This window comes from Grampus griseus (assembly GCF_964374135.1).
Source record: "Grampus griseus genome assembly, chromosome: 18".
In the NCBI taxonomy this organism is placed as follows: domain Eukaryota; kingdom Metazoa; phylum Chordata; class Mammalia; order Artiodactyla; family Delphinidae; genus Grampus; species Grampus griseus.
In genome coordinates, this window is record NC_139012.1 from 61,691,487 (window position 1) to 61,718,297 (window position 26,811).

At 37.4% G+C, this 26,811-nt stretch overlaps 1 protein-coding gene across 2 annotated transcripts in view; it reads left to right on the forward strand.

The window, feature by feature from the left end:
* Positions 1–917: 917 nt before the first annotated feature.
* The window catches only part of FNDC3A (fibronectin type III domain containing 3A), a 162,691-nt gene continuing 136,797 nt past the window's right edge, over positions 918–26,811 (forward strand). For both annotated transcript variants that reach the window (XM_082675802.1, XM_082675804.1), the window contains exons 1-2: positions 918–1,146; positions 24,715–24,852. In XM_082675802.1, coding sequence (XP_082531928.1) covers positions 24,754–24,852 — 99 coding nt within the window. In that variant the 5' untranslated portion in view covers positions 918–1,146; positions 24,715–24,753. The remainder of the gene's footprint in view (positions 1,147–24,714; positions 24,853–26,811) is intronic.

Consider the following 26,811-nt stretch of genomic DNA (forward strand, 5'->3'; position numbering starts at 1 on the left):
GCACTGCTATTTTTTTAAGGCAGCACAATTCATAAGCTGAAATAAAGCCAGAACAAGGAGGCTGGGTACGTCGTCATTGTTTCTGAGGGCACAGTTCCTGGGGTTAGACTCCCCGTCCCAAGGACAACCCCCATCCCAAGTCCTCCCGTGGAAAAAGCAAAAGGAAGCAGCCCTGACCGGCCCTCAGGCATTATTGCAGCGCCCCCAGTTGCTGGAGGTTCAAGGAAATCTCGGCCGCGTTCCCTTGTTAAGTCTTCGGGCTGTTGCACTAATTAAGGTAATGGGTTTCCACGCGTTTTGACTGGGGAAGAGACCAAGAAGCTAACTCTCACGTTTCCAACTAAAGTAAATATCTAAATATTTTTGTTTGCTTAAGAGCTCCTGGGGTGTAAGCGTTTGGGGTTGAAACCATCCAAGCCCACTTCGGTTGGCTCCCTATTCCTTGGGGGAGTGTCTTTAAAAGCACCTGCCGGCATTAAGTTTTGTGCTTCCTGAAAAAGGCCGACCCGGTGCGCCTCAGAGGGAGCCTTTTACAATCTGGGCTGAGAAGTGTGTGAGTGGCCCCAGGAACGTCACCTGGCTCCTCATTTCCCTAGTATCGCTAGCAGCCTGGCCGCGGCGGCGGCTGCGACGACCCAGGCGTAGCCGGGCCTCAGGAGAGAGCCCGGAGCCCCGGGAGGGCGGTGGGCGCCCCGGGAGCGGCGACGGGGACTCTGACGCCCCGCACCGGCGGCTCCGCGGGCGCCTCGCGCTCCCGGTAAAGACCAGCGGGGCAGCCGGCCAGGGCGCGGGGCGGGGACGCGGGGTCCGGGCCGGCCGGGGGCGCCGTCGGCTGGGCTCGCGCAGCCGCACTCGGCGCGCCGACTCCCGGCTCCTCCTCCCGGCTCCGTAGTAAGCATGGCGGCGGCGGCGTTCGTGGTCCCTCGGGTGAAACAGAAAGCGGGAGCTACGCGGAGAGGGAGCGAAGAGCGGGGCTGAGGCGGCACCGTCACTGCCGGGAAATCACCCCAACAGTCAGTGCGCCGGCGGCCGCTGCGGCCCCGAGAGCTGGCTCTGCCGCTGAAGTGGAGCGAGAACGATCAGGAACCCGAAGAAGAGGCGCCGGGGTAGCCGCCTTCCTCCGCCTCAGAGCGGCGTGACTCGGAGGTGAGAGCGCGGGCGCTCCCTTCGGGAAAGGTGGGGGAGACCGAGGCGTCCGGGTCCCGTTCCACCCTCCAGCCCCCGCCCCGGGGCAGGCGCCGGGGAAACCGTTAGGCTGGGTGTGAGGGGCCGGGGCGCTAAGCGGGGTTCGGGCCCGTCGAGGGGCCTGGCCCACCCGGTCTTGTGAGCGCGCGCTGGGCGGAGGAGAGTGGGCCGCGGGCGGGACCCGTCCACTCACGGGGCACCTGCTGGGCCCTAGTCTCGCCGGGAGGCGCTCGGCGGGGCGCGGCCGCGACCCCGCCACCAGCCCGCGGAGGCGGCGCGGCGGCGCGGGCGGCCCTCCCTCCGCCCCCCTGGCCCGCGGCCCGCGGTGAGCCGCGCCGCTCACGGCGGCGCTGGGGGGTGGGTTGCGGAGCCCTCCGGAGCGGATCGCCGAGCGGCCGCGGCGCCTTCGGTGTTGGCCGCCGGGCAGCCGCCAAACTTGAATGCTCCTCTGAAGAGAGTTTCCCCCGCTCCTGTTGGGGTTAAAACCTCGAAAACCCGCCCTTGTGTATTTGATCCTGTTTGGCTGGTGCCAGTACCTGGCCGTTCCTCCAGCCGGCGGAGTTAACCACCTGTTCAGTCGGGGGGTGGACTCCGGGCTGTAGTCCTCGCCCTGTTTAACAGCCTGGATCTTTGAACTTCTGACACGGCTGTGAAAGAACGTCATGCGTTAGGTAAAGAAAATGAACACGTAATTTAGCCATAAAATCGGGGACAGGACGGCGGCGGCTTTAATGAATGTAGTCGTTCTTTTATTAAACTGTTAACGTTAAAAGCCTTGGGATAGTTTTCTCTCGGGGGAAGGGGGATAATGGATAGTGAGGTGCTAGGAATCATAAATACGGGATTTTCTTTTGTGAAATTTCATGTAAGTTCCTTTGGACACCTTCGTGTCTGACCATCTATTAACAAAGAATACCAGGCTGACAAGATTTTTTTTTTTAACTGTATAATCCTCATGTATGTGTAGACTGTAGGCTCTTAAAACTGAGCGGCATAATTATTTTGCTTTTTCCCGTGGTCTGTGTTTTTAGCTCTTGGAAGCAAAATTGGTGTGTGTTTTTCTGTATTACAAGAATGAAATAACAAAAGTTGAACTGTTACTATAATGTTTTATCACAATGATAGTACCAGCACCAGTGCTAAACATATGCCACCCGGGAGTTGGAGCCATATGTTAGGCAGAAACTAATTGAGTTTTGTGGCTATGATCTTGTATTTGGGTAAATATTTAGTTTTTGTGTATTTGCTAAATCTGTAGTTCTTGCCATCGTGTAAGTTTTTAAATCACCTAAAAATAGTCCAGAGAAATGAGTCCCCTGCCTGTTTGATATTTTCTTGGTTGGTTTGACTTTTCTCAAGTAATGAGATAAAGTGCCCACTGAGACAGATGGTAGACTTAAAACAGTGATAAAAAGGATTTTACACATCTTTGATAACATAGAACCTAAAATTTTGCTTTCAGCTTCTTAGCCCGCTGATAATTGTTGCTATCACCACTTATACCAGTTATTGGGAAGAAGGGATGATGACTTGACAGGAAAAAGATTTTGTTAAGATTTCTATAAATAGTTTTATGTTTAAGAATTTTAGCACTATCACAAATTTTATGAAAATTTCTTCTTTCCCTTCATAGAACACCTCTCAGTTTTCTTGTGTAGGTTAACTGAAAATTTTTTATCTCAAGCTGGCTGCTTTTAACCACCTGTATGCTTCTGAATGAACTCCCCCTCTTTCCGTTTTGTCTGAACCCTCAAAACTCATTGACTGTTCAGGAAAAATAAACTTCTGGTTAACATTGGCTTCAATCAAACATAATTATAAGGGTAATTTGCTTCTCCCAAATTAATCATATGATTCAAAAAAACAGATTTGGTGTCATCTATGTCATCACTTTCCCCCTTTGTATGAGTAACTGAAAGCTGATTTATCATGCATTTAGTGATTACGTTTTAATTTTTAAAGTTCTACAGTATAATTTTGAGCATGTTTTATTACTAATTATGAAAAAATTTCTCCCTCTTCTCTGACCAGCCAGGCAGAGGTCAGGATTGAGAGGTTATAAAACCCAGAAAAAAGAGAAGCGATGCATGATTAATAATTTTCATCGTCTTTTGTAGCTTTACTTAGGTAAAGAGCATTTAATTTACAATTTGTTTTAGACTTATGAGTAATAATTATGTCTGTTGAAAAATATTTGTATTTTTTTAATGTGCATACATCCAAGGCTTGTGCATCTTCTATTTTGCCTATATTTTTAAGATACAATTTGATGAAGTAACCTAAAGGTTTTGTTTTCTTTCTCTTGTTCTTGGTACATTTTTCTATGAAAATGAGTCTAGGTGATATCTTTGAGCATGATGTAGCGATATGCATGTGATTTCTAATTTTATTAGCCAGGTAATCAAAAGATAAATAATTGGTTTTTTCCCCTAGCAGTCTCTAGCAGACTTCAAATTAATTCACAGTATTGTAAATCCAAAGGTTTAGAATACTGTGCATGCAATTCCATTGAGTCTTTTAGTGCTTCTTTTTATCACATTGCAAAAAGAAAAAGAAAAATGGCCCATATGGATATCAGTGTCGAGCTGCTTGCTAAAAAGAAATTAATGACCAGTAGTGTTGAAAGGCAACTTTTTTTTTTTACCTGTATTGGGAGCTTTTATAATTTTCTTAATATTTTGGTCTCATTTTATTTCAGAGTGTTATGCTGTGGTCTCTTTAACCCTTGATCTTTATCTCTATCCTCCCACTATTGTAGTTTTGCTTATCTTTCACATATACTTTCTAAGTTTGCGTTGTAGCCTATGGTCTTCCATCAAGTTCCTTTGTAGGTGTCTTCCTTTGATATTGCCAATCACTTATCACCCATTACCATTCCTCAGGCTGTTTTTTCTCCAAGGTAGAGAGATGTGCTTGGGAGATGACACGTGCTCAGAGGACGATGAGCTACTATTAGAGCGGGGATACAAAAGCAATAGGATGTGTTTCTTTCCTTCAAGTAGTTTACAGACTAGTTGGGGATACTAGACTAACACACAAGAAATCATTAGCAAAAATATGAGACGGCATTATTAAATTGTGTGGCAAGGACTGTAATTTGAAGGAAAGTGAGGCCATTGAGGGCTAGAATGATCCTGGAAGGCATTTAAAGGAAGTCAGACTTGAAGCTTAGGAAGGATTTAGATATCTAGCAAAAGGAAAGACTTTCCAAAAAAGATTGACAGCCAGAGCTGGAAGTAATAGCAAGGAGACCAGTCTGAGAGTGTATAAGGATAAGTATCAGGAGGAAGAAGGAAAGAAGGTTAAAGTCAAGATTTTGGCTAAGCCCTACAGCATGGTCAAGAGAGTAATAGGCAGGGCTGGACAAGTTTGGCTGTATCATAATGAACCCATCACTGAAAGAATGCTGCATCTACTAAGTTATTTATATTAATAACTTAAGCTTTATGTATGAGGAATAGCTTATATGTTTTATATGTGTGTGTTTATTACAGTTTAGATCAGGAATCAGCAGACTTTTTCTTTAGAGTGCCAGATAATATTTTAGGCCTTGTGGGCCACTTACTGTCTCTGTTGAATATCCTTTTTTGTTTGTTTTTTTACCATCGCAGGATTTGGCCAGCGAGCCTGGTTTGCTGACTCTTGGCTAGTAATTGGCTAGGTAATTGTCCATATAGCACATAATGTGAGCTGCCTTCATCATTTGTTTACATGGTTGTTTTGTGTTTTGTTATGACTATCATTTATGTTTTTTTCCCTATATTATAGTAAGAATTAAGAGAACATGCAGAAATTAGTATTGTAATTGTTCTTTTGTGGCCAGACTTCTAGCAACTGCCTAGACTGAGTCTCAGAACTCGGACATAAAAGAAGAAAAGCCTTTGAGCTAGGCCTTAGAGCAGTGAGAATAGCTACACCATGGAATTTATAATCTTGTATAAGGTTAAGTATATCAATTGCCTATTCAGGTTGTACGTATTTTAAACTTCAACTGGCATTTTAGAAGCCTTGGCTAGGATGCTGGTGGCCTATAAGTGACAACTGGGGAGCAGGCAGTAGGAAACCTTGTTTTTAAAAGTAGTCTAGGTTGAGTTAGTGAAGAGACAAACAGTTGGACATCCCTCAATAACTCCAAGAGTCACTGTGTTATAGAATAGTCTAATAATTGAGATTTACATTGATGAGTTTGAGTCATCAAGAAAAGATTGTATCATGTTTAGATTAAGGCAGAGAAAAAAGACCTAGAAATCTCTTTGAAAATATTTTCATTATGATTATTTAAAGATAAGTTACAGTGATTTAAAGGATAAGTATCAGTTATTTTGAAAATTCATTTACATGAAATATCTCTTTGAAGTTGCTAAATTTATAGGTGTGTATTTCTAAAGCAATTCTATTTCCTTCACATTGTGTTTCATGTACCATTACCAGGTAAATAGTGGTGCCTCAGGTTATGGTTGCATGAATAAATTCGCTAGGGTTACCCTATATATATATTTTTTTAATTTATTTTTGACTGTGTTGGGTCCTCGTTTCTGTGCGAGGGCTTTCTCTAGTTGCGGCAAGTGGGGGCCACTCCTCATCGCGGTGCGTGGGCCTCTCACTATCGCGGCCTCTCTTGTTGCGGAGCACAGGCTCCAGACGCGCAGGCTCAGTAATTGTGGCTCATGGGGCCAGCCGCTCCGCGGCATGTGGGATCTTCCCAGACCAGGGCTCGAACCCGTGTCCCCTGCATTGGCAGGCAGACTCTCAACCACTGCGCCACCAGGGAAGCCCGGGTTACTCTATATTTTGTATTATCAAGAAAGTAAGAATATAGCATAAGAGCATTCTTTGATTCAACAGGCATCAGTAAATACATTCTGTGTATCAGAGATAGTATTAGGTGCTGGGAAAAGTAAAGATGTATATGACGGAGAACTGTCTGGATAAAATCAGTGGTGTTTCTTTTTTTCCTCTTAAAAACATTAAAAGCAAACAAACCAACAAAACCCCAAAACTTAAGTTAACTGTTGTCCTTTTGCCTATACTAGCATTTTCCATACTTTTTAAATGTATGTACTGTCTTAAGTTTTAAGGCAGTACAGACCTTTTGAACTAAATTTTAGCCTTCATGGATTGCTACCCAATAAAAGTTTGGCTTTTTAAATTTTGCTTTAAGAAGAAATTAACAATTCACTCTCCCACCCCCCCTTTTGTCAGTACTTGAAACAGCTTCATTATTCCAGCTGTTTCCGTTTCCTAGATAGGAGATAAAGTACCTTGGATCTTAGTTCCAACTTCACCCTTGTTAGCCGTATGATCTCAGATTCGTTTCTTTCAATCTTAGGTTCCCAATTCTTAAAATGGAGAATAATGTCTATCCTGATTTCCCCACAGAAATATTGTGAGCAACCAAAGAGATGTTGGAAACCATGACAATATTAAAGTACCATATGTGTTTACATTAATGCTACTACATTGGAAGCAGTGCAGCCTTTTTTTAGTAAGACCAGAAATCATGAGTTCAAGTTTTATCCTCCAAACTTCTGTAAATATAGTATTCCAAAAAACATTTAGTTTACTCAAAAGTTTTAACTGCCTTCTTGGCAAAGAGAATGCACATTTTAAAAGCTTTCTTTCCATTCTTATTAATCTTTCAGTGTGGTCGGTATCCAGTGCCTCTGTTCTTCTTTGCAAGAGAATACTGATCTTCATTCCAAGGAAATTCAGCTAGTCTTTCCACAGTGGGATAAAAATATGCAGAAGTGAATTCCTTATAGTTTTCTTTTTTTCAAGTAGAAGACTGTTTATCTATAGTAATAAGATCCACTTGAACTCTCATTGGAAACTTGATTGTTTTTTTTTAAATGCCATATAGACTCGCCAGATATGTGGTGGTACTCTCATTTTACAGATGAAACTATTACTTCTGATTGACTTCCATCTCTCTTCCTCCCTCACTTCTTGAGATTGCTTATGTGCTAATTGTTAGAAAGACAGAGTAAGTATGATGTGTACTTTGACATAAACCTTAGTGTAAAGGTTATCTAAATTTGATAAATTAGGTTGTGTTAATCAGCCTCTATCAGAAGTGTCTGAAAGTTACTGTTTTCTGTTTTCCTTCTTCAGAATCCACATTTTAATATATTTTTGAACAATAATTTAAACAATTTAAGTGATTTCTTAGTGAAATCCAATTCCCCAGTAAGGAGAAAAAAAATCTTCCTACTTCTCTGGGGGTTCTAAACAGATGTTTAAGTACATTTTAAAGCACAGTTAAGACTTTTCTTTAAAAAGTAATTATATGCTTTCTTTTGCAGAAATAGATGTCATATACAACAACTATGTACTTATGTTGAGATCTAGCTTGAAGGAGTAGTTATTTCATTTACTTCAAAATCAGTTTCTCTTAAGATTGGCTTAAATAAAAATAAAAGTGAAAACATAGTTTATAATTTCTGATTTCATTATGTTTACATTTTCTAGATTCTTTTGGTTTGCTTGTAACAGCCATTCTTTTTTGTTTTCCAAAGATGTTTTATTTTATTTTTTTTAACTTTTATTTTATATTGGAGTATAGTTGATTAACAATGTTGTATTAATTTCAGGTGTACAGCAGAGTGATTCAGTTATACATATACATGTATCTACTCTTTTTCAAATTCTTTTCCCATTTGGGTTATTACAGAGTATTGAGCAGAGTTCCCTGTGCTATACATTGGTCCTTGTTGGTTATCTGTTTTAAATACAGCAGTGTGTACATGTCAATCCCAAACTCCCAGTCTATCCCTCCCCCTGCCCTTCCCCCCGTGGTAACCCTAAGTTCATTCTCTAAGACTGTGAGTCTTTTTCCTGACAGCCATTCTCAGTTACAGTTTCATTCTTAAGACTTGATTTTTTTCTATGTAGTATTTTCATTTGCAGTATATACTTTTTCCTTACATTTTAGTTAATGAAATATACTTTTGTTTCTTCCATGTTAGGACTAGCTATTTCCAATACTTCAGATTAGTAGATAAATCATTATTCCTCAAATGCCATAGTATGCTAGCAATTTTATTTTTTTGTCGATTGCTTGAACCTGACCAAAACTGGTCTAATGTGTGTGATAGAGGAGACTGGATAAAATGTACAGGCAACTGTTCCTCTAGTTCATCTTCAGGCTGCCTCCAGACTAATATTTTAAAAATATGAATTTATTCAAATCATCGCTCAGTTTTAGAAGTTAAAACCACACTACAGTTCCTGCTGCATCAATTATAATATCTTCTATCTCTATTTTAGAGTTTATACTCTGTTGGTATCCTGTGACTATATCTATTTCCCACCACTTCCCAATTTTGTCGTACAAAGAGCATGTTTTACATGAGGCAGATAAAGGTTTGTTTGTTGGCTTCTTCCCTTACTGGCTGTATATAAACTTGAGCACATTGCTTTTACCTCAAGGAGCCTTACTTTCTTCACTTTAAAGAGGGGTAATATAGGATCTATCTCCTAGAATTAGCTGCTATAGGAATTAAAAGAAAGAGCCCATTTAACATGGCAAGTAAAATACTTGCCATAGGATATTTATATGTAGAACTTTGAAAGACATTTCTAATCATTGTTACCCAGGTATCTAAATTCTTCCTTTCACCATTCATTTATTTATTCATCTATCATTTGTTAAAAACCTTAAATGTCGTAGATACTTAGAATATGAATGTCACAAAAATGAATGTCATATTCCTTTTCCTCTAGCAATTCACACAGTACGATGAGAGATAAAGACATGTAAACAAATACATATTTTAAAATAATTAAAAGTAAATAAAATACCTCTTGTCTTTCATCCCTTGTGTGAATCCTTCCTATAGTTTAGTACTGAACTGCCATAGGTTTCCATAATATGCTCATAATATGACTGTGTATATAACATACTGTAGCATATATATGTTTTTACTTGCCTGTCTCATCTATTAGACTGTGAACTCCTCGATTTTGAGCAATACTTCTCGGGTCGGCAGGGGTTTTCTTTTGGGTTTTTTTTGTTTTTTTTTTTTTCTGTAAAGGAGCAGATAGCAAATATTTTAAGCTTTGTGGCCATATGGACTCTGTTGCAACTACTTAACTGTGGTGTAGGAGCATAAAAATAACCATAGATAATTATAAACATTGGGTATAACTGTGTTCCCATAAAACTTTATTTATAAAAGCAGGCAGGAGGCCAGATTCAGTGCACGGGTCTTAGTTTGCTGACTCCTGCAATGCCGCATACCTTACGGCTGGCAGATATGAGGCACTCAGTAAATGATAATAATTAACATATATTAAATGATTTCTATGTTCTGTGTACTATTCTAAACAACTTTTCATGTATGAGTTTACTTAATCCTTAAAACAACTCTCTGAGGTAGCTATTATTGTCATCATTTTAAAGATTAGGAAACTGGAGCACAGAGAAGTCAAATAACACACCTAAAATCATACAACTAGTTAGTGAAAGATTTGGGATTTGAACGTAGGCTTTCTGACTCCAGAGCCTGGCTTTGAGTTATTAAATCATACCAGTTCTGATACGTTGAATTCCAGGAGTATAATATTGATTCAGCATTAGGAAGCATATTAATGTAATTCACTATACTAATAGGTTAAAGGGGGAAAACTGTATGTTTATATCTCTTTGGTGCTAAAAACAAAAATCATTTTCTAAAATTCAGTTATCCCTGACAACTATTCATCAACAAGAAATAATCTTATAAAGAGTCTCTACCAGAAACCTGTATTAAATGTCATAATGAAATGTTAGAAGTACTTTCATTAAAAGATAGGAACGTTGGTCAAAGTCTTAGCCAGTGTGTTAAGAAACAAGAAAAATAATTAACCTCGAAATAATGGGGATTGGGAGTGAGGTGGAATATATCACTGTTACTAGTTGCAGTTGATATGATTATCTACTTAGACAAGACAGGCAACAGAAAATGATTTGAGTCAAAAAGAGATTTCAGTAAACCCACTGGCTATGAGATAAATTTAGAAGATTCATTAGCTTTCTTATACACTAGCAATAACCAACTATGAAAAACAGTAAGAAAAGTAGAAGCCTAAATTATAAAATACCTGAGAAATTTTAAAAATATGCAGCACCATCTGAAGAAAACTACAAGAAATCTGAATGAATGGAGGAATAGTATATTCCTGAATGTGAGAACTTAATACTATAAAATTGGCAGTTCTCACCAAATTAATACAGTCAGTGTAATCCTAATTAGAAATCCAACAGGATTTTTAAAATGAAATTTGACAAACATGTTTCAAGTTTTGAGAAGGAAAAATGCACAAGAATGGCCAGATAAATTTCAAAAAGAAGCATAACAAAGGGGAACTTACCCATCAAAGATTAAAACATACTGTACAATTATAATTATTAAACTAATAAGAATTTGGAGTAGGAATGAGCATGTTGATCAAAGGAACAGAATAAGGAATTCAGGAGGAGCACCATGGTTACAGAAGAATTTATTGTATGATTAACAAGTGAGTAATGGAAGAGCTAGTCTATAAGTGATGGGGGACAATTGGCTGTCCAGTTGAGGTAAGGATAATTAGGTACTCACTTTGTGGCACTCTCAAAACTAAGTTCCAGTTGGACTAAATATAAGTAAAACAATAAAATGGCAAAAATTTTGGAAGAAGTGAATGTAAAAAAAGTGTCAGTGTAGTGATAGCCTTTTCAAATAAGACGTCAAACTTAGATGCCATTTAAAAAGGCAAGCAATAGATTGGGATAAAATATTTGACATATAGTAGACAAAGTTAATATTCAGAGTATATAAGGTGTGCCTACAAATTAACCAAGTCAACCTGGTAGAAAATGAGAAAGAATGTACAGAAATTCATAGAAGTAGAAATATAGCCTATAAAGTTTTGAAGAGATGCTCAAACACACCAATAGTAAGAGATTGAAAACATCAAGATACGATTTTTTTTTAATCTTTGCTAATAAAATTGGCAAAAATTGGAAAACCTTAGTAGGTGTCAAATTGGAAAGTAGGCACTCATAAACTATTGAACGGAGTATAAACAGCTTCATCTTTTTAGGGTAAAAGTTTAGCTGTATCTGTCAAAAATTTTTTTAATTAATTTATTTATTTTTGGCTGCATTGGGTCTTTGCGGCTGCGCATGGGCTTTCTCTAGTTGCTGAGAGCGGGGGCTACTCTTGGTTGCAGTGCGTGGGCTTCTCATTGCGGTGGCTTCTCTTGTTGCAGAGCACCTCTAGGCGCGTGGGCTTCAGTAGCTGTGGCTCGCGGGCTCTAGAGCACAGGCTCAGTAGTTGTGGCACATGTCCTTAGTTGCTCTGTGGCATGTGGGATCTTCCTGGACCAGGAATCGAACCCATGTCCCCTGCATTGGCAGGCGGATTCTTAACCACTGTGCTACCAGAGAAGTCCCTGTTTCTGTCAATTTTGAAAATGCATACTTCTAAGCCAGAAGTTTCATTTCTGTGTATCTATAATACAGAAATACTATCATAGGGTCATAGAGAATATTACATGATTGTTCCTTGTGGAGGGAGAAATATATGAAGAAAAATGAAAGCATTTTGTGTTCATCATTAGAATAAATTATAGTATGCCCTCATAGTAGAATATTAGACAGCCATGAAAAAGAATGAAGTAGCTACAGATGTACTTCTTTAGGAAACTCTTAAGATATTTTACATGAAAAAACAAGACACTGACCAGTACACGCAATTTTATTTAAACCACTCCCCTAAACCTCATACGTACGTAAGTGCAGAGCAAATGTCTGAAAGGGTACATTCCACAGTGGTTGCTCTGGAAATGGGAGTTGGAATGGGGCAGGAGTTAAAAATAATGTCTGTACATATGTTTTTAAGTGTAAAACATGCAACTTTCGTGATGTAACAAACAATAAAAGAAAAGATGGTTTGGATTTGGTGATTGTGACTAGTCCTTGTTAGAACCATACCTTCTAGTTGGCCGGCCTTGATTTATGTCTGTTTCCCTGTGTGATTTTTAACAGCATATCCTTTCACTCAAAACCTTCCCAGTTAGTGTCTGAAATCATTGGTGCTTTTAAAGAGAGCAATTTCAGTTTAGTGTTGGGTCTGAAGCTGTGTTACAGCATGTTAAAGAAGTGAGAATTGTAGGCTAGTGATTCTCGACCTTTATATAACCATATCTGCCAACCAGGACAATTTTAGTATACTTTATTTTATGAATTTCTATTATAAAAGCAATTTTCTTTTCCAAATATAAAATTGTAATTTTGATTATAGTTGTTTTCAAGTCTCATATGCCTGGATATTTTGATCTCCCCTTTTAATATTAGAACCTAATATTTTAGGAAAGTTGGTAGTAAATTTCAGGAGAGATGTTAGCTTAAACTGAAGACAAAGTAAAGAAAAGGAAGATTTTTTAAAGATAATATGAGGAAAGATTAGCATATTTAGGCAATAATTTTTAGCTCAGCCATAGTTGTAGATTTATAAACAAAGAATATGGTTATCTCAGAAAGGACAACATTAAAATACCGGGTTCTACAGACAGATCTTACTTCTCATGGAAAATACAGAAATATTTCTTGATTTTCTTATTACATCTTATGATAAAATTCTCTATTGGGGAGAAACTAATGAAGGAAACATGTTAAATATGGTGAAATTAGTAATACAGCTTTTACAGAGGAATTCAAACCTTTTGGTTGTAAACCTAGATGCTAAGGTGTTACTTTGTTCAGAAAATATTCAGAGGCTGCTGTTTTTTGGTCTTAAACCCAAAGTGATTCTGATAGACATAACCAAGAATCTGAAACTCTGAAAAAGCAAAGTGAATAATCTAAATATATAAGCTAGTATTTTACAAAAGGGCAATAAATATTTGTAGATGAAAAAAGAATTGTCCCAGATGTAATTACGTTGTGCTCTAAAGGTAACCCAAGTGCTCTGAAAATAGCACTAGACAGCTAGGAGCTGTAAGATGGGATTTAAGAAGTACAGTTGTCACTCAGCATCTGCAGAGGATTGGTTCCAGGACCCCCGCAGATGCTCAGGTCTCTTATATTAAATGATGTAGTACAATAGAGTCGAATATCTGCACGATCCGCACCTACAGATACGGAGGGCTGACTGTACTTAAAAAAAAAAAAAAACTATTGGTCTTATTTATGTGCACATTATCTGTCTTTTAACAGATTGGGGTTGATTTCTTGGAAGAATTCCTGCTCTCTTTTCTCATAGTTTCCTGAGTGGAATTATCTTTGTGATGTCTTTTTCATCAAGATTGTGTTTGAAGTCTTATTTTAATCAGGTTTCCATGTTAGTATTAAGGTGTGATTTCTTAGTGGGGGGGCTGGAGCTGTATCTTCTGACTGCTTATTAAATTAAGTTATATTTATTATATCTGACTAAGGAGAATAATGGCAATGGCCCTCAAACTCCCAACCCTTATTTTACACCTCTGTTCAATTAAGAGGGTTAAAAGACTGAGGCCTACCCATCCTACCCACTTTCACCTTTCCTTTCCAGTGAACAAGGAATTGGAGAAGAGTAAGATAAATAAGTTATAGTGAATACGTTGCTGACAATCTATATAAATTGCCATTTACGGTTTAAGAAAATGAGTATATATATTTGATTTTATTAGATTAAACCATATGAAATTGTTATTTTAATGTTTCTGACCTTAAGTGGCAATTTCATGTGGTTCACCCTATTATATTACAGAACCATGCCCTATAATCACTGTTCTCTATATAAAAATATATTGTTGCACTTAGAAAATATGTTGTGGCTTCCCTGGTAGCGCAGTGGTTGAGAGTCCGCCTGCCGATGCAGGGGACACATGTTCGTGCCCCAGTCCGGGAAGATCCCACATGCCGCAGAGCGGCTGGGCCCGTGAGCCATGGCCGCTGAGCCTGCGCGTCCGGAGCCTATGCTCCGCAAAGGGAGAGGCCACAATAGTGAGAGGCCCGCGTACAGCAAAAAAAAAAAAAAGAGAAAATATTCTATAAGTTATTTAATATAAATTCATAAGCAGCACATTGCTTATGAAATGTCACCATATAAGCCAAATTGGCAAGTTTATGAATGTACCTACTTTAGCAACAAGGATAAAGTGATAAGCCAAAAATATTGTTAACATATGCACCATTGGACTATAGGGTTAATCAATCAGCCATCTCCGAAAACTAAATTAAATATGAGAATGATAAGATAAACATGTAGTAATTGCTAAATAAAAGCTATTAGATTTAAAACCATGACCAGTTGAAGACACTGCAAAATCCAGAACTAATTGAAGAGAGCACTGATAATAGATAAACAGATAACAAAGTATCCTTCCCCTAAATTGTGGTAATTCTGTCTGTTGCATGGCAGCCAAATGTCTTAGTAGAATCCTGAATCAGAGGCCCAGCTAATCTCCAGAAACATATTAATTTTAGTTTATAGATAACACATTTTTTTTAGTAAATAAGAACTCACTCTGTAAGTTGCTGGTAAGTAATACTTAGTCTTATGCAGAAATCTAAGAAAGTGCGTGTCATTTTCCCAAAATATCTGTAAAGAGAATACTGATTTTTCTTTCAATTCAGGGTATATCAAGAGCACGTTGGCTTCCATTGGTGAACCCAGACCATACTTTTTTAAAAAATCTTGCTTTTAAAGCATTGCCATTTGTGTTCTACTTGTGATAAATTCATTTACCTTTCTACTGCCCATTGCGTACATTAAAAATTAAGAGTAGTGAATTCAGTTCCCTGTCAAGATGGAGTAAAAGGGACTAAACTTACTCTTCTGTCTGAAACAACTAAAAAAAAAACATAGAAAAAAAAAACACATGAAACAGTAGCACTCAAAATGTTAGATATCATGCAGCGGAAGAGGGAAAACATGAGCCCTAAGATTGGCTCTGCTTATTGCCTGGAGGAAGTTCCCAGGGCACAGGGAGGGGTGTCCCAAGTAGGTCCCATCTCCCTGAGTTGAGATGAAGCTGGCAGTCCAAAGAGAATAATAGAGTGTACAGATCCAAGTACCAGAGAAGAGAGCACTAAACATAAAAAGGACCTCAGTGATCTGAAGAAAGTCCCCCTTGAGTATTTAGCACAGTACTGATAAGGGCATACCTGTGAGGAAACTACCCAGGGCTAGAGAAAGAGTCACCTAAAAGGATTATATATTAAATAAAACAGTGTCCAAGCTTATACAAGGCCAGAAATAGTGCCTGTTCCCACCAACCAGAGTAGAAAGCCTCATAATTCTCAGGGCATTTGGTAGAGTACTCTGGAGGGTCTTGGCTCAATGGTAGGGAAAAATTAACCCTAGACTAAATGTAGCTGTGTTCCTGCCTAACGCAAGAATATAACTTTGTTCTTGCCTAAAGCAAGACCCCAAAGGATCAAACTGTTTCCAAGTCACTTAGCCACATCTCATAGCAAAGCTCAAGAATAGTTATAGGAATACAGAAATATCCAGCAGCCAAGAAGGGAAAATTTACAGTGACTGACATTCAGTCAAAACTAGTAAGCTTGCAAAGAAGCAGAATAATACAAACCACAACGAGGAGAAAAATCAGCCACTTGAAACTGGCCGCAAAATGACATTGATGATGAATTAATAGTCAGGAACATTAAAACAGTTACGTTTGTATTCAGTATGTTGGAGAAGCTAGAGGAAAGATTGAACATGTTATGTAGAAGTATCTTCTAGATTATAATTACAGTGTCAGAGACAAGATACATTGGATGAGATTAATGGCATGTTAGACATTGCCAAAGAAAAGATTTTTGGATGTGAAGACATAGCAATAGAAACTGTCGAAAATGATACATACAGAGAAAAGAGAATTGTTTAAAAAGGTGAACTGAAAAAATATTTGAAGAAATAGTGGCCAAAATTTTTCTGAATTTGATAAAGACTATAAACTAAGAAGCATAATAAGCACAAGAAAGATAAATGTCTCCAAGGAACATCATAATTAAATCACTTAAAACAATGATAAAGAGGAAAAAATCTAAAGCAGCCAACATTAATACAGGACAAAGATAAAAGTAATAGATTGCTCGTCAGGAGCAATGTAAATTAGAAGGTAATGTAGCAATATCTTTAAAACACTAAAAGAAAAACGTGTCAACGTAGGATTCTTTACCCAACAAAAATATCTTTCAAAAGCAAAGTAATGACTTTTCAAATATGCAACAGCTGAAATAGTTTTACCTTCAGTCCTGTACTAAATGACATGTTAAATGGAGTCCTTCAAGCAGAGGAAAATTAAACCATATGGATACCTGGGCCTGAGGAAATGATAACTACATGGGTAAATGTATAAGATTTTAAAACTTATTATTTAGGTAATTTCAAAGGACAGTTGACTGTTTAACATGATAATGATAATGACTGTGGAGTTTATAACATATGTAAAAGTAAAATATATGATAATAATAGCACAAGGAAGGGGAGAAAGGGCAGATATATTGTTGTTAAGATTCTGATACTTATACCTGAAGTAGTAAGTTAAACTGTGATAAGTTAGACTGTGAAACATTAGACTGTGATAAGTTAAAGTGCATATTATAAACCCTAAAGCAACCACTAAAGTAATAAAGGATTATAGTCTATAAAGCCAATGGGGATATAAAACGATATAATAAATAATCGAAGACAAAGCAGATAAAGAGGAAAAGGGGAATGAAGAACACATGGGACAAATAGAAAACAAATAGCAAGATGGTAGATTTAAACCCAACTATATCAATACTCATAAACGATCTAAACACTATAATTAAAAGACAGAGATCATTGGATTCAATTTTTTAAAAGTCAATACCCAAGTATATGACACCCACAAGAAACCCACTTTAAATATAAAGACACACATAAGTTAAAAATAAAAGGTTGGAACATATACCATGCTAACACTATCCAAAAGAAAGCTGGAATGACTGTATTAGTTCAGAAGTTAGATTTCAGAGCAAAGATTACCAGGGACAGAAGGGTCATTTTGTAATAATAAAGGGATTAATTCATGAAGAAGACGCAATCCTAAATTTTTATACATGATAAAACTGCAAAGAGAAATATACAAATAAGAAATTTAGCAGAGGTTCTAATACCCCTCTCTCAACAATTGATGGAGCAGATAGAATGTAAAACCTAAAGCTTTAAAATTTCTTGAAGAAAACTTAGGAGAAAATCTTTGTGACCTTTGATTCGACAAGGATCTCACAGATAGAACTCCAAAAGCACCATCCATAAAATAACAAATTAATCTCTTGGATTTGTCATAATTAAAACTCCTCAAAAGACATTGGTAGGAGAATGCAGAGACAAGCCATAGACTGGGAGAAAATATTTGCCAATCACTTAACTTGATAAAGGACTAGTAACCCAAGTATATTAAAGCGCTATCAAAACTGAGTAATAAGAAAAAACAATGCAGTAACAAAATGAGCAAAAGTATTGACCAGATGCTTAACCAAAAAGCTATACAGAGGGCAAATAAGCACATGAAAATGTGTTGAACATCATTAGTCATTGATGCAATGACTAATGCAAAGCCTGGGATTTTAAATAGATAGTAGGAAAATTTGGGAGGTGATGGGTAGGTTAATTATCTTGATCATAGTAGTGGTTTCATCAGTGTATTCATGTGTCAGAATTCATCACGTTGTATACTTTAAATGTGTTATTTAATATGTGTCAGTTGGGCTTCCCTGGTGGCGCAGTGGTTGAGAGTCCGCCTGCCGATGCAGGGGACATGGGTTCGTGCCCCGGTCTGGGAAGATCGCACATGCTGCGGAGTGGCTAGGCTCGTGAGCCATGGCCGCTGAGCCTGCGTGTCCAGAGGCTGTGCTCTGCAACGGGAGAGGCCACAACAGTGAGAGGTCCGCATACAGAAAAAAGAAAAAAAAAAAAAGTGTCAGTTATACCAAAATAAAGCTATTTTTTAAATCTATAGTAGTTAGCACATTATATGTGCTTGATGCCATTTCCTAGGAACATTTGAATGTGTGTGTGTGTGTGTGTGTGTGTGTGTGTGTTTTAACCTGTAGGAAATAGCAGTTTCAGTCTGAGAGAAAAATTGATTTGGCTCATAGGCTATTGATTTGGCTGAAATATCCAAAGGCAACTTCAAAGGCCTCATTAAACTTGATTACTTACAAATACTTTCTTCTCCTTAAGGAAACTATTTTTATCTATTTCTAGTTGAAGAACAAGAATGTATTCACATCTGGGTTGGGCCCTTCAAGGATGAAGTATTCTTTACATTGTTATCACCCTGACTCCTTCATTATCAGTTAATACTTAGTGAAAATTAGTTTGACATCTGTAATCTGTATGGTCATGGGACTAGCAGCATCAGCTTAACCTGGGAACTTATTAGAAACGTGAATTGTTGGGCCCTATCCCGCACCTATTGAAACAGACTAGGTGTAGAGCCCAACAGTCTGTTTTAATAAACCCTGCAGGTGATTCTGATACATACCAAAGTTTGAAAGCTATGGTCTTAGAGCAGCAGTGGGACTTCAGATACTTAGGTACTGATAGTAATAGAATTCATTTCAAGAAATCTCACAGGCATACTTAAGATTTGTGTATTTCACCATATGTAAATTTTGCCTTCAAAAAAAGAGTTAAATACTGAATAGTAGTTACTGAAACATGCCTGAGGTGTTTAGGGGTAAAGTATACTGATGTCTGCAACTTTGAAATGCATTTTTATTTTATTTTTTTAAAATTTATTTATTTATTTTTGACTGCATTGGGTCTTTGTTGCTGTGCGTGGGCTTTCTCTAGTTGTGAGTGGGGGCTACTCTTCGTTGTGCGCGGGCTTCTCGTAGTAGCTTCTCTTGTTGTGGAGCAGGGGCTCTAAGTGTGAGGGCTTCAGCAGTTGTGGCACATGGACTCAGTAGTTGTGGCTCACGGGCTCTAGAGCACAGGCTCAGTAGTTGCGGCAAGCAGACTTAGTTGCTCTGTGGCATGTGGGATCTTCCTGGATCAGGTCTCGAACCTGTGACCCCTGCGTTGGCAGACAGATTCTTAACCACTGCGCCACCAGGGAAGTCCTATTTCATTTTATTTTTAATATTTATTTTGTTTATTTTTTAAATTTTTTTTGGCTGTGTGGGGTCTTCATTGCAGCACTCAGGGTCTTTGTTGTGGTGCCGGGCTTCTCTCTAGTTGTGGCTCGCGGGGTCCAGAGCACATGGGCTCTGTAGTTTGTGGCACTCGGGGTCTCTCGTTGAGGCGCGAGAGCTCAGTAGTTGTGGCACGCAGGCTTAATTGCCCCACGGCATGTGGGATCTTAGTTACCCGACCAGGGATCGAATCCGTGTCCCCTGCATTGGAAGGCAGATTCTTTACCACTGGACCACCAGGGAAGTCCCAGATTCTATATGAATTTTAGAATGAATTTTTCTATTTCTAAAAAAATGCCATTGAGATTTTGATAGGGATTGTATTCAATCTGTAGATTGCTTTGGGTATCATAGAATCATAACAATATTAAGTCTTCCAACTATGAACACAGGATGTCTTTCCATTTATTTGTGTCCTCTTTAATTTCTTTTAGCAATATTTCATGGATTTCAGTATACAAATCTTTGTTTTCTTTGGTTAGATTTATTCCTAAGTATTTTATTCTTTTTAATGCTATTGTAAATGGAACAGATTTCAGATCGTTTCAGTTGGTGTATAGAAATGCAACTGATTTTTGTGCATTGATTTTGTATCATGCATTTTTAGTGAATTTGTTTATTAGTTCTAATAGTTTTTTAAAAACCTTTAGGATTTTCTACATGTAAGATCCTGTCATCTGTGAACAAAGATAGTTTTACTTATTTATTCCCAGTTTGTATGCCTTTTATTTCTTTTTCATGCTTAATTGCTCTGCCTATGTCTAATGTCTAATATTGTGTCTATTACTATGTCTAGTACTGTGAATAGATGTGGTGAGAGTGGGCATTCTAGCCTTGTTCGCGATTAGAGGAAAAGCCTTCAGTCTTTCACCACTGAGTATGGTGTTAGCTGTGGGCTTTTCATATGTGGCATTTATTATGTTGAAGTAGTTTCCTTCTATTTCTAGTTTGTTAAGTGTTTTTATCATGAAAGGATGTTGAATCTTGTCAGATGCTTTTTCTGCATCAGTTGGGATGATCGTGTGTTCATTTTTACCTTTAAAAAATTTTATTGAAGTATATGCAGAGAAGTACATACTTAGTGTACAGTTCAGTTTATAATACACTAGTAGTTACCATACAACAGCCTCCCAGGTCAAGACGTAGAACAGTGCCAGCACCCAAAAAATTACCTTCATGCCCCTCCCAGTCCCCATCCTTTCTTCCTTTCCAAAGGCAATCACTACATGATTTTTAATACCACAGACAAGTTTTATTGGTTTTTAAACTTTCTATAAATAAAATTGTGCAGTTTGTACTCTTTGTGTTTTTCACTCACGTTGTATTTGTGAAATTTATTTGTATTGTTCTCTATATTACTACTTCATTAATTTTCATTGCTGTATAGTAGTCCATTGGGTGAATCAGATACAGTTTACCATTTACTGTTGAGGGACATTTAGCTTATTTACAGTTGGGGGCTATTAAAGAATAATGCTGCTATACATTATAATAATGCTGCTATATATCCCTTCTTGTACTTATCTTTTGGTGTGCATGTGCATGCATTTCTTTTTGGTATATACCAGGAGTCTAATAGCTGGATCATAATGGGGTCATAGAATATTTATATGTTCAATTTTGGTAGGTAGTATCAAACTGGTTTCCAAAGTGATTTTATGAGTTTTCATTCACATTCCATATGAGTGTGCTAGTTGCTCTGTAGCCTCACTAATACTTGATATTGTCAGTCTTTTCCATTTTTACTACCCTAGTATATGGTGGTATTTCATTATGATTTTAATTAGCTTTTTCCTAATAAATAATGAACTTGAGAATCTTCTCATATGTTTAGTGGTCTCTTGAATTTCTGCTTTTGTGAAGAGCACATTCAAGTCTCATCTCATTTTTCTAGTTTTTAAAAACTCAATTTGTAGGAGGCCTGTATATATACGAAATATGTCCTCTTTTCCAGTTATATGTGTTGTAAATATTTTTCAGTCTGTGGCTTGCATTTTCATTCTCTTAAAATTTTTTAAATGAATTGTAGTTCTTAATTTTCATGAAGTTCAATATGTCATTCTTTTCCTTTATGATTTAAGAAACATTTATACCCTGTGTAAAAAATCTTGCTCTGTGTCAGTTATGAAGATATTCTTTTGTGTTATCTCTAGAAGCTTTTTTGTCTTACTTTTTGCATTCAGATATGCATACAGTCTACTTGGCATAATTTTTTTAACATTGTTTAATTTGACATTAGTTAGAATTCTGACTAATAGAAAATTTGCAAGAATAGTACAAAGATATCCAGCTATTCTTCACATGGACTCCCCAAATGTTAATATTTTATTGTATTGTTACCACATAGATGGTCAAATATTGATATATAGATATAGGTATAAACAGATATGCTGGAGCCATCTTGTACTTGTATACAAAAGTTGATTGCTAAAAATTCAGGCATCTTCAGGTCGATTTTTGTTTTTTTTGGTTTTGTTTTGTTTTGTTTTGCGGTACGCGGGCCTCTCACTGTTGTGGCCTCTCCCGTTGCGGAGCACAGGCTCCGGACGCGCAGGCTCAGCGGCCATGGCTCACGGGCCCAGCCGCTCCGCGGCATGTGGGATCCTCCCGCACCGGGGCACGAACCCGCGTCCCCTGCATCGGCAGGCGGACTCTCAACCACTGCGCCACCAGGGAAGCCCTTCAGGTCGATTTTTAAACCATGATGGCTTGAAATGGGGCATGGAGGAATATGTATTCCATGGAAATTAGCAGATGGAACAAATCACTTCTCCCCTTTTTTGCACATATCAAATATTATATTATTAAAAACAAGCAAAAATAGATGCATAACTTAAAACAAGTGGGTATTTGTGGTTACAAGGTAAGATGAGAACATAGGAACTTAGTAGTAACAAAATTAGAAGAAATTGATTGAAAGAAGAAGCTGACAGTGTTCTCTATGCAGGAATGAAAGGAATTTTTAGGTTTCTAAATGCAACATTTTAGTTGCATGACTGAAGTTTCCAATTTGCAAGCTGAAATAAAACCAGCTACTTTGCACGTAGTGTGATGAATATGGCCATAAAAGAAGGCAGTTCATAAATGAAATGATGTTATAGCTTTGAAGAGAGTAAAATCAGAGATAACACCTTAAATGGAATGATAATATTAAAACACAGCATATGGCTTCAGATTCATTGTATAATACCACTGGAATTAACGGGAGATTCAGAAGAAATTTCTATTTTTATTTGTAAAGCTTCCAGTCCACCTCTTGAAACCAAATTATGGTTGTATCTTCAGCATTACATTCTAAAATTTTTGTAATAATGGTGGCTTGCAGTTTTAACTAAGCATATTAAATAAAATATTAGGATACAATGACAAAAGAAAAATTCTCAGTGGTTGTTATTTTTTTAATTTATTAATTTTAAAAGGTAAATTACTTATAAACTTTCTCTGGTTAATCCTGAGTTAGCTTCCTAAAATGTTTCTTCTTGAACTAAATCTTATGACATGCAAGAGGGAAAATACATTGACTCTTTCCCATCTTATATATAATTCTTTGTGTGTTCCACAGAGTGAAATTATTTGACATGATTTAAGGTACTCAGTGATTTTGTTGGACTTTAAGAAATATAGCAATACAGATTAAGCCAGAATTTAGATTTACTCCTTCATTTATATATGTCTATAAAAATGTTTATATACTGTATATATAGAACATACATGTGTTTATATCATATGTATTTATTATATATTTATATATATGTTATGTTTAAATGGCATGCATTTTTATGAGATAGCTAAATAATATAAAATGTTCCATACTATAGTTTTAAGTATAAAATCTTGAAGTAGATACCTGTATTGAATATTTGTTTTAATCTTAAAACAGTGTTGGGCTTCCCTGGTGGCGCAGTGGTTGAGAGTCCACCTGCTGATGCAGGGGACACGGGTTCTTGCCCCAGTCCGGGAACATCCCACATGCCGCGGAGCGGCTGGGCCCGTGAGCCATGGCCACTGAGCCTGCAGGTCCGGAGCCTGTGCTCCGCAACAGAAGAGGCCACAACAGTGAGAGGCCCGCGTACCGCAAAAAAAACAAAAAAACAAAAAAAAAAACCCAGTGTTTATATATCTAAATAGAAAACTGTTTTTAGGTTAAATCAACTTATATGAAAGTTTTCTGCAAAGATTCAAGATTTTTAAATAAATAGCATGAATTTAATGTCTTATAAAAGTTAAACATTTTGACACTGCTGAATTGTAGAATGCGGCAAGCATCCAAAAATGTTTGTTATTTTGTCTTTCAGTATAGATGTGATAAAATTTATGATTGAGCTCAGTTGTACTCATTTTGACTTGTAATTTACTGATGTTTTAATGGTTGATGTTATATATGGTAGACTAATATTGCTTATATCAAATCTTTTACTTTTTATATAAGTGATAATGTATATACAGTTAAAGAGTTCTAAGTGTATGTGCTTGTATCACTGAAATGATTTGGCTTATTGTAAAGTATTTAGAAAAAAATAATAAAACCAGAATGACAGAAGACCAAAGCCAGAGCTTAACGCTTAAAACTTGAAGATTCTTTTTCTTATCCTGAGCAAATTTTTCAAATTTTGCTGTTTGAGGAATCAGTGAAAAATTATAATTCTTGTGAGTTCCTAGAGACTGATAGGGTGATGAGGGGAAACTGGGCCTTCACAAACACCTTCTCAGCTCAGATTAAAACATCAGTGATAGAGTTGCCTCATTCAATCATTGCATTTTAGTTCCTATCCCACTGTTTAGCTAAAGTAGTGGTGGTTAAATTAAATAAATATTATATAGAGGTGGAAGGGATAGAGAGACAGACAGACATGGAATTTATTTATTTTTATTTTTGGCTGTGTTGGGTCTTCGTGGCTGCGTACAGGCTTTCTCTAGTTGTGGCGAGCAGGGGCTACTCTTCGTTGTGGTGGGCGGGCTTCTCATTGCGGTGGCTTCTCTTGTTGCGGAGCACAGGCTCTAGGTATGTGGGCTTCAGTAGTTGTGGCTCGAGCTCTAGAGCTCAGGCTCAGTAGTTGTGGCGCATGGGCTCAATTGCTCTGCAGCACGTGGGATCTTCCTGGACCACGGCTTGAACCTGTGTCCCCTGAATTGGCAGGCGGATTCTTAACCACTTGCCACCAGGGAAGTCCCCAGACATGGAATTTAAATAGAAGCTCCTGATGTGTATCTTGGTTTGCTGTCTACATTGACAGACAGCTGGTAAATAAGAAATATATTTCCTTAAATGATCCATTGACAGAAAAAAGCTGTCAATAGAGTATTGTAAAATTTCCTTTGACAAGAATATATCTTTATCTTGAATGTATTATATTTTAATATATTTTTAACGATGTACACACAAATGGCTATGTATTTTTGTTTTTCAGAGTTGGAGGGTTATCCGGTATATTAATGTCTTATTGATAATGGCAGAACATCCACCACTACTGGATACCACTCAGATTTTAAGTAGTGATATTTCTCTCCTATCTGCCCCTATTGTAAGTGCAGATGGCACACAACAGGTAAGGAAACTGAAATGTTTATTTTCTTATGTCTAGTACACATGTATTTCTTTCAGAAGAATGCAAAATTTAGAACAGAATGAGGCATCACAACAGTAGGTTCCTGTTAATTCATATTTTAAACTCCAGTTCAAAATATTGTTTTGGTTTTATAGGACGACGAAATAATGCGACTGTGAAGTTGCTTCTAAAATGTCTCACTAATTAATGATTAAATTTCTTGTGTTTATATTTAGTTCCCACTGAAATTTTTTTTGTTTTACTTTAGACAGACAATGTACTAGTCCCTGAGTGTTTTTTTAACTAAGTTTAACCTTGTACCTTAATGATTATTATAAATCATTATTTCAAATCATTATGAAATCATGACTTCATTATGTGATTAAATGACGGCCTGCATTATATTATAATAAAATGTTATCTCTTTTTCTTCTTTTCTCTTCACCGGAATCCCCCCTCCCAAAAGCAAACACACAATTCGTGGTGTGTTTTTCTCCCAACCCAGGGCTTTATAAATAAAGTTATCTTATTTTGTTGAATTTTGCCTCATTCCCCCAATAATCCTAAAGGGATGGGAATGAGGGACTTTCATAAGTACCTGTTATGTGCCAAGCAATGTACTTAATTCTCACAACTACCCTGTATGGTAGTGATTTTAATATTGTAAGTGAAGAAACAAAGATTAAGGACATAATAAATAATAATAATAAGAAAGAACAATTTGAGTTCTCACTATATAAAAAACATGTGCTAAGAACTTTATGATCTTATTTAATTCTTTCAGCAGTCCTGTCCCTATTGCAGATGAAACAAAATGAGTTTCAGAAAGGCTCAAGATCACACAAAGCTTTTTTGCTCCATTACTCATACTGCTTCCTTGGGACACTAAAATAATGCAGTCTTATTTTGTTACTTTACAAACTTCGTGTCTATAGTGGACAATTATTATTTGCTTACAAGATAAGGGGCTACTTTGTTAACTTGGCTATTGAAAAATCAAGTGATTAGCTTGTGTTCTAAAGTATATATTGGTTTTGATTTTCACATGTGCTCTGATAGCTTTTAGCAGCAACCTCTTTTCACTAAAGTTGCTTTTTATAGTCAAATTTAAGTCCGTTAAGATTTTTTTCTCCCTTAAAAATAATAGATGTGGCGGATATTCATTTACTTCGAGGCTCTGGGAGTGCTTTCAGTTATCATTGTTGCTTCAGGCAGATCACTGGCTTCAAGTTGTTTATAGTGTAATACAAGAAAGAATCTATTAAGCAGCCAATTACAGTACACTGATATAGTTGCTACAGTGTATAGTCTGTTAAAGGGAAGACAGTAGGCTGAAACAAGACCACAGTGCCCTCTCAAGACTTATTTCTCTCTTTTCCCCCAAAAGGAGATTCTATTGGCAGAATTTTTCTTGAAATCTTGAGGGCACCATGGCTAGCATATAGTAGTAGTTGTGTAGATGGATATAGAGAAAGGAACTGGGAATAGAAGAGCACACTAGAGCAAGATTTGAAGGATCAGGCAGAGTCACTAGGTCTAGAGGACCTAATATTTTTTAGTTAGGGTTTGAAAACTCAGGTGTCAAGAGGTGGAATAAAGCCTTAAATTCTAACTAGCAAAGACAGTGCCTTGTAGTTTGATAGGGAGAGAGAAAAATGAGTGGAAAGAGCATAGGATTTGGTTGATAGACTTAGATTTGATTTGGGTGACTTAAGACAAAGTATTTAACTTCTCTGTGTATGTTTGCTTCTCTATAAGATAGAGGTAGTAATAGCTGCTTAGAGTAGCTGTAGCTTTGAGCATGAAATGAGCTTGAAGGAGCTCATTAAATATTTGCTAAATTTGAATTGAAGCACTTAATAAATGTTTAAAAGACTGAAGAAACTATATAGGTGTGTCAGTCAGGACTTAAGTCAACAGAGATAGTTATAGTAAGATAATAGATAATTATGATGGATC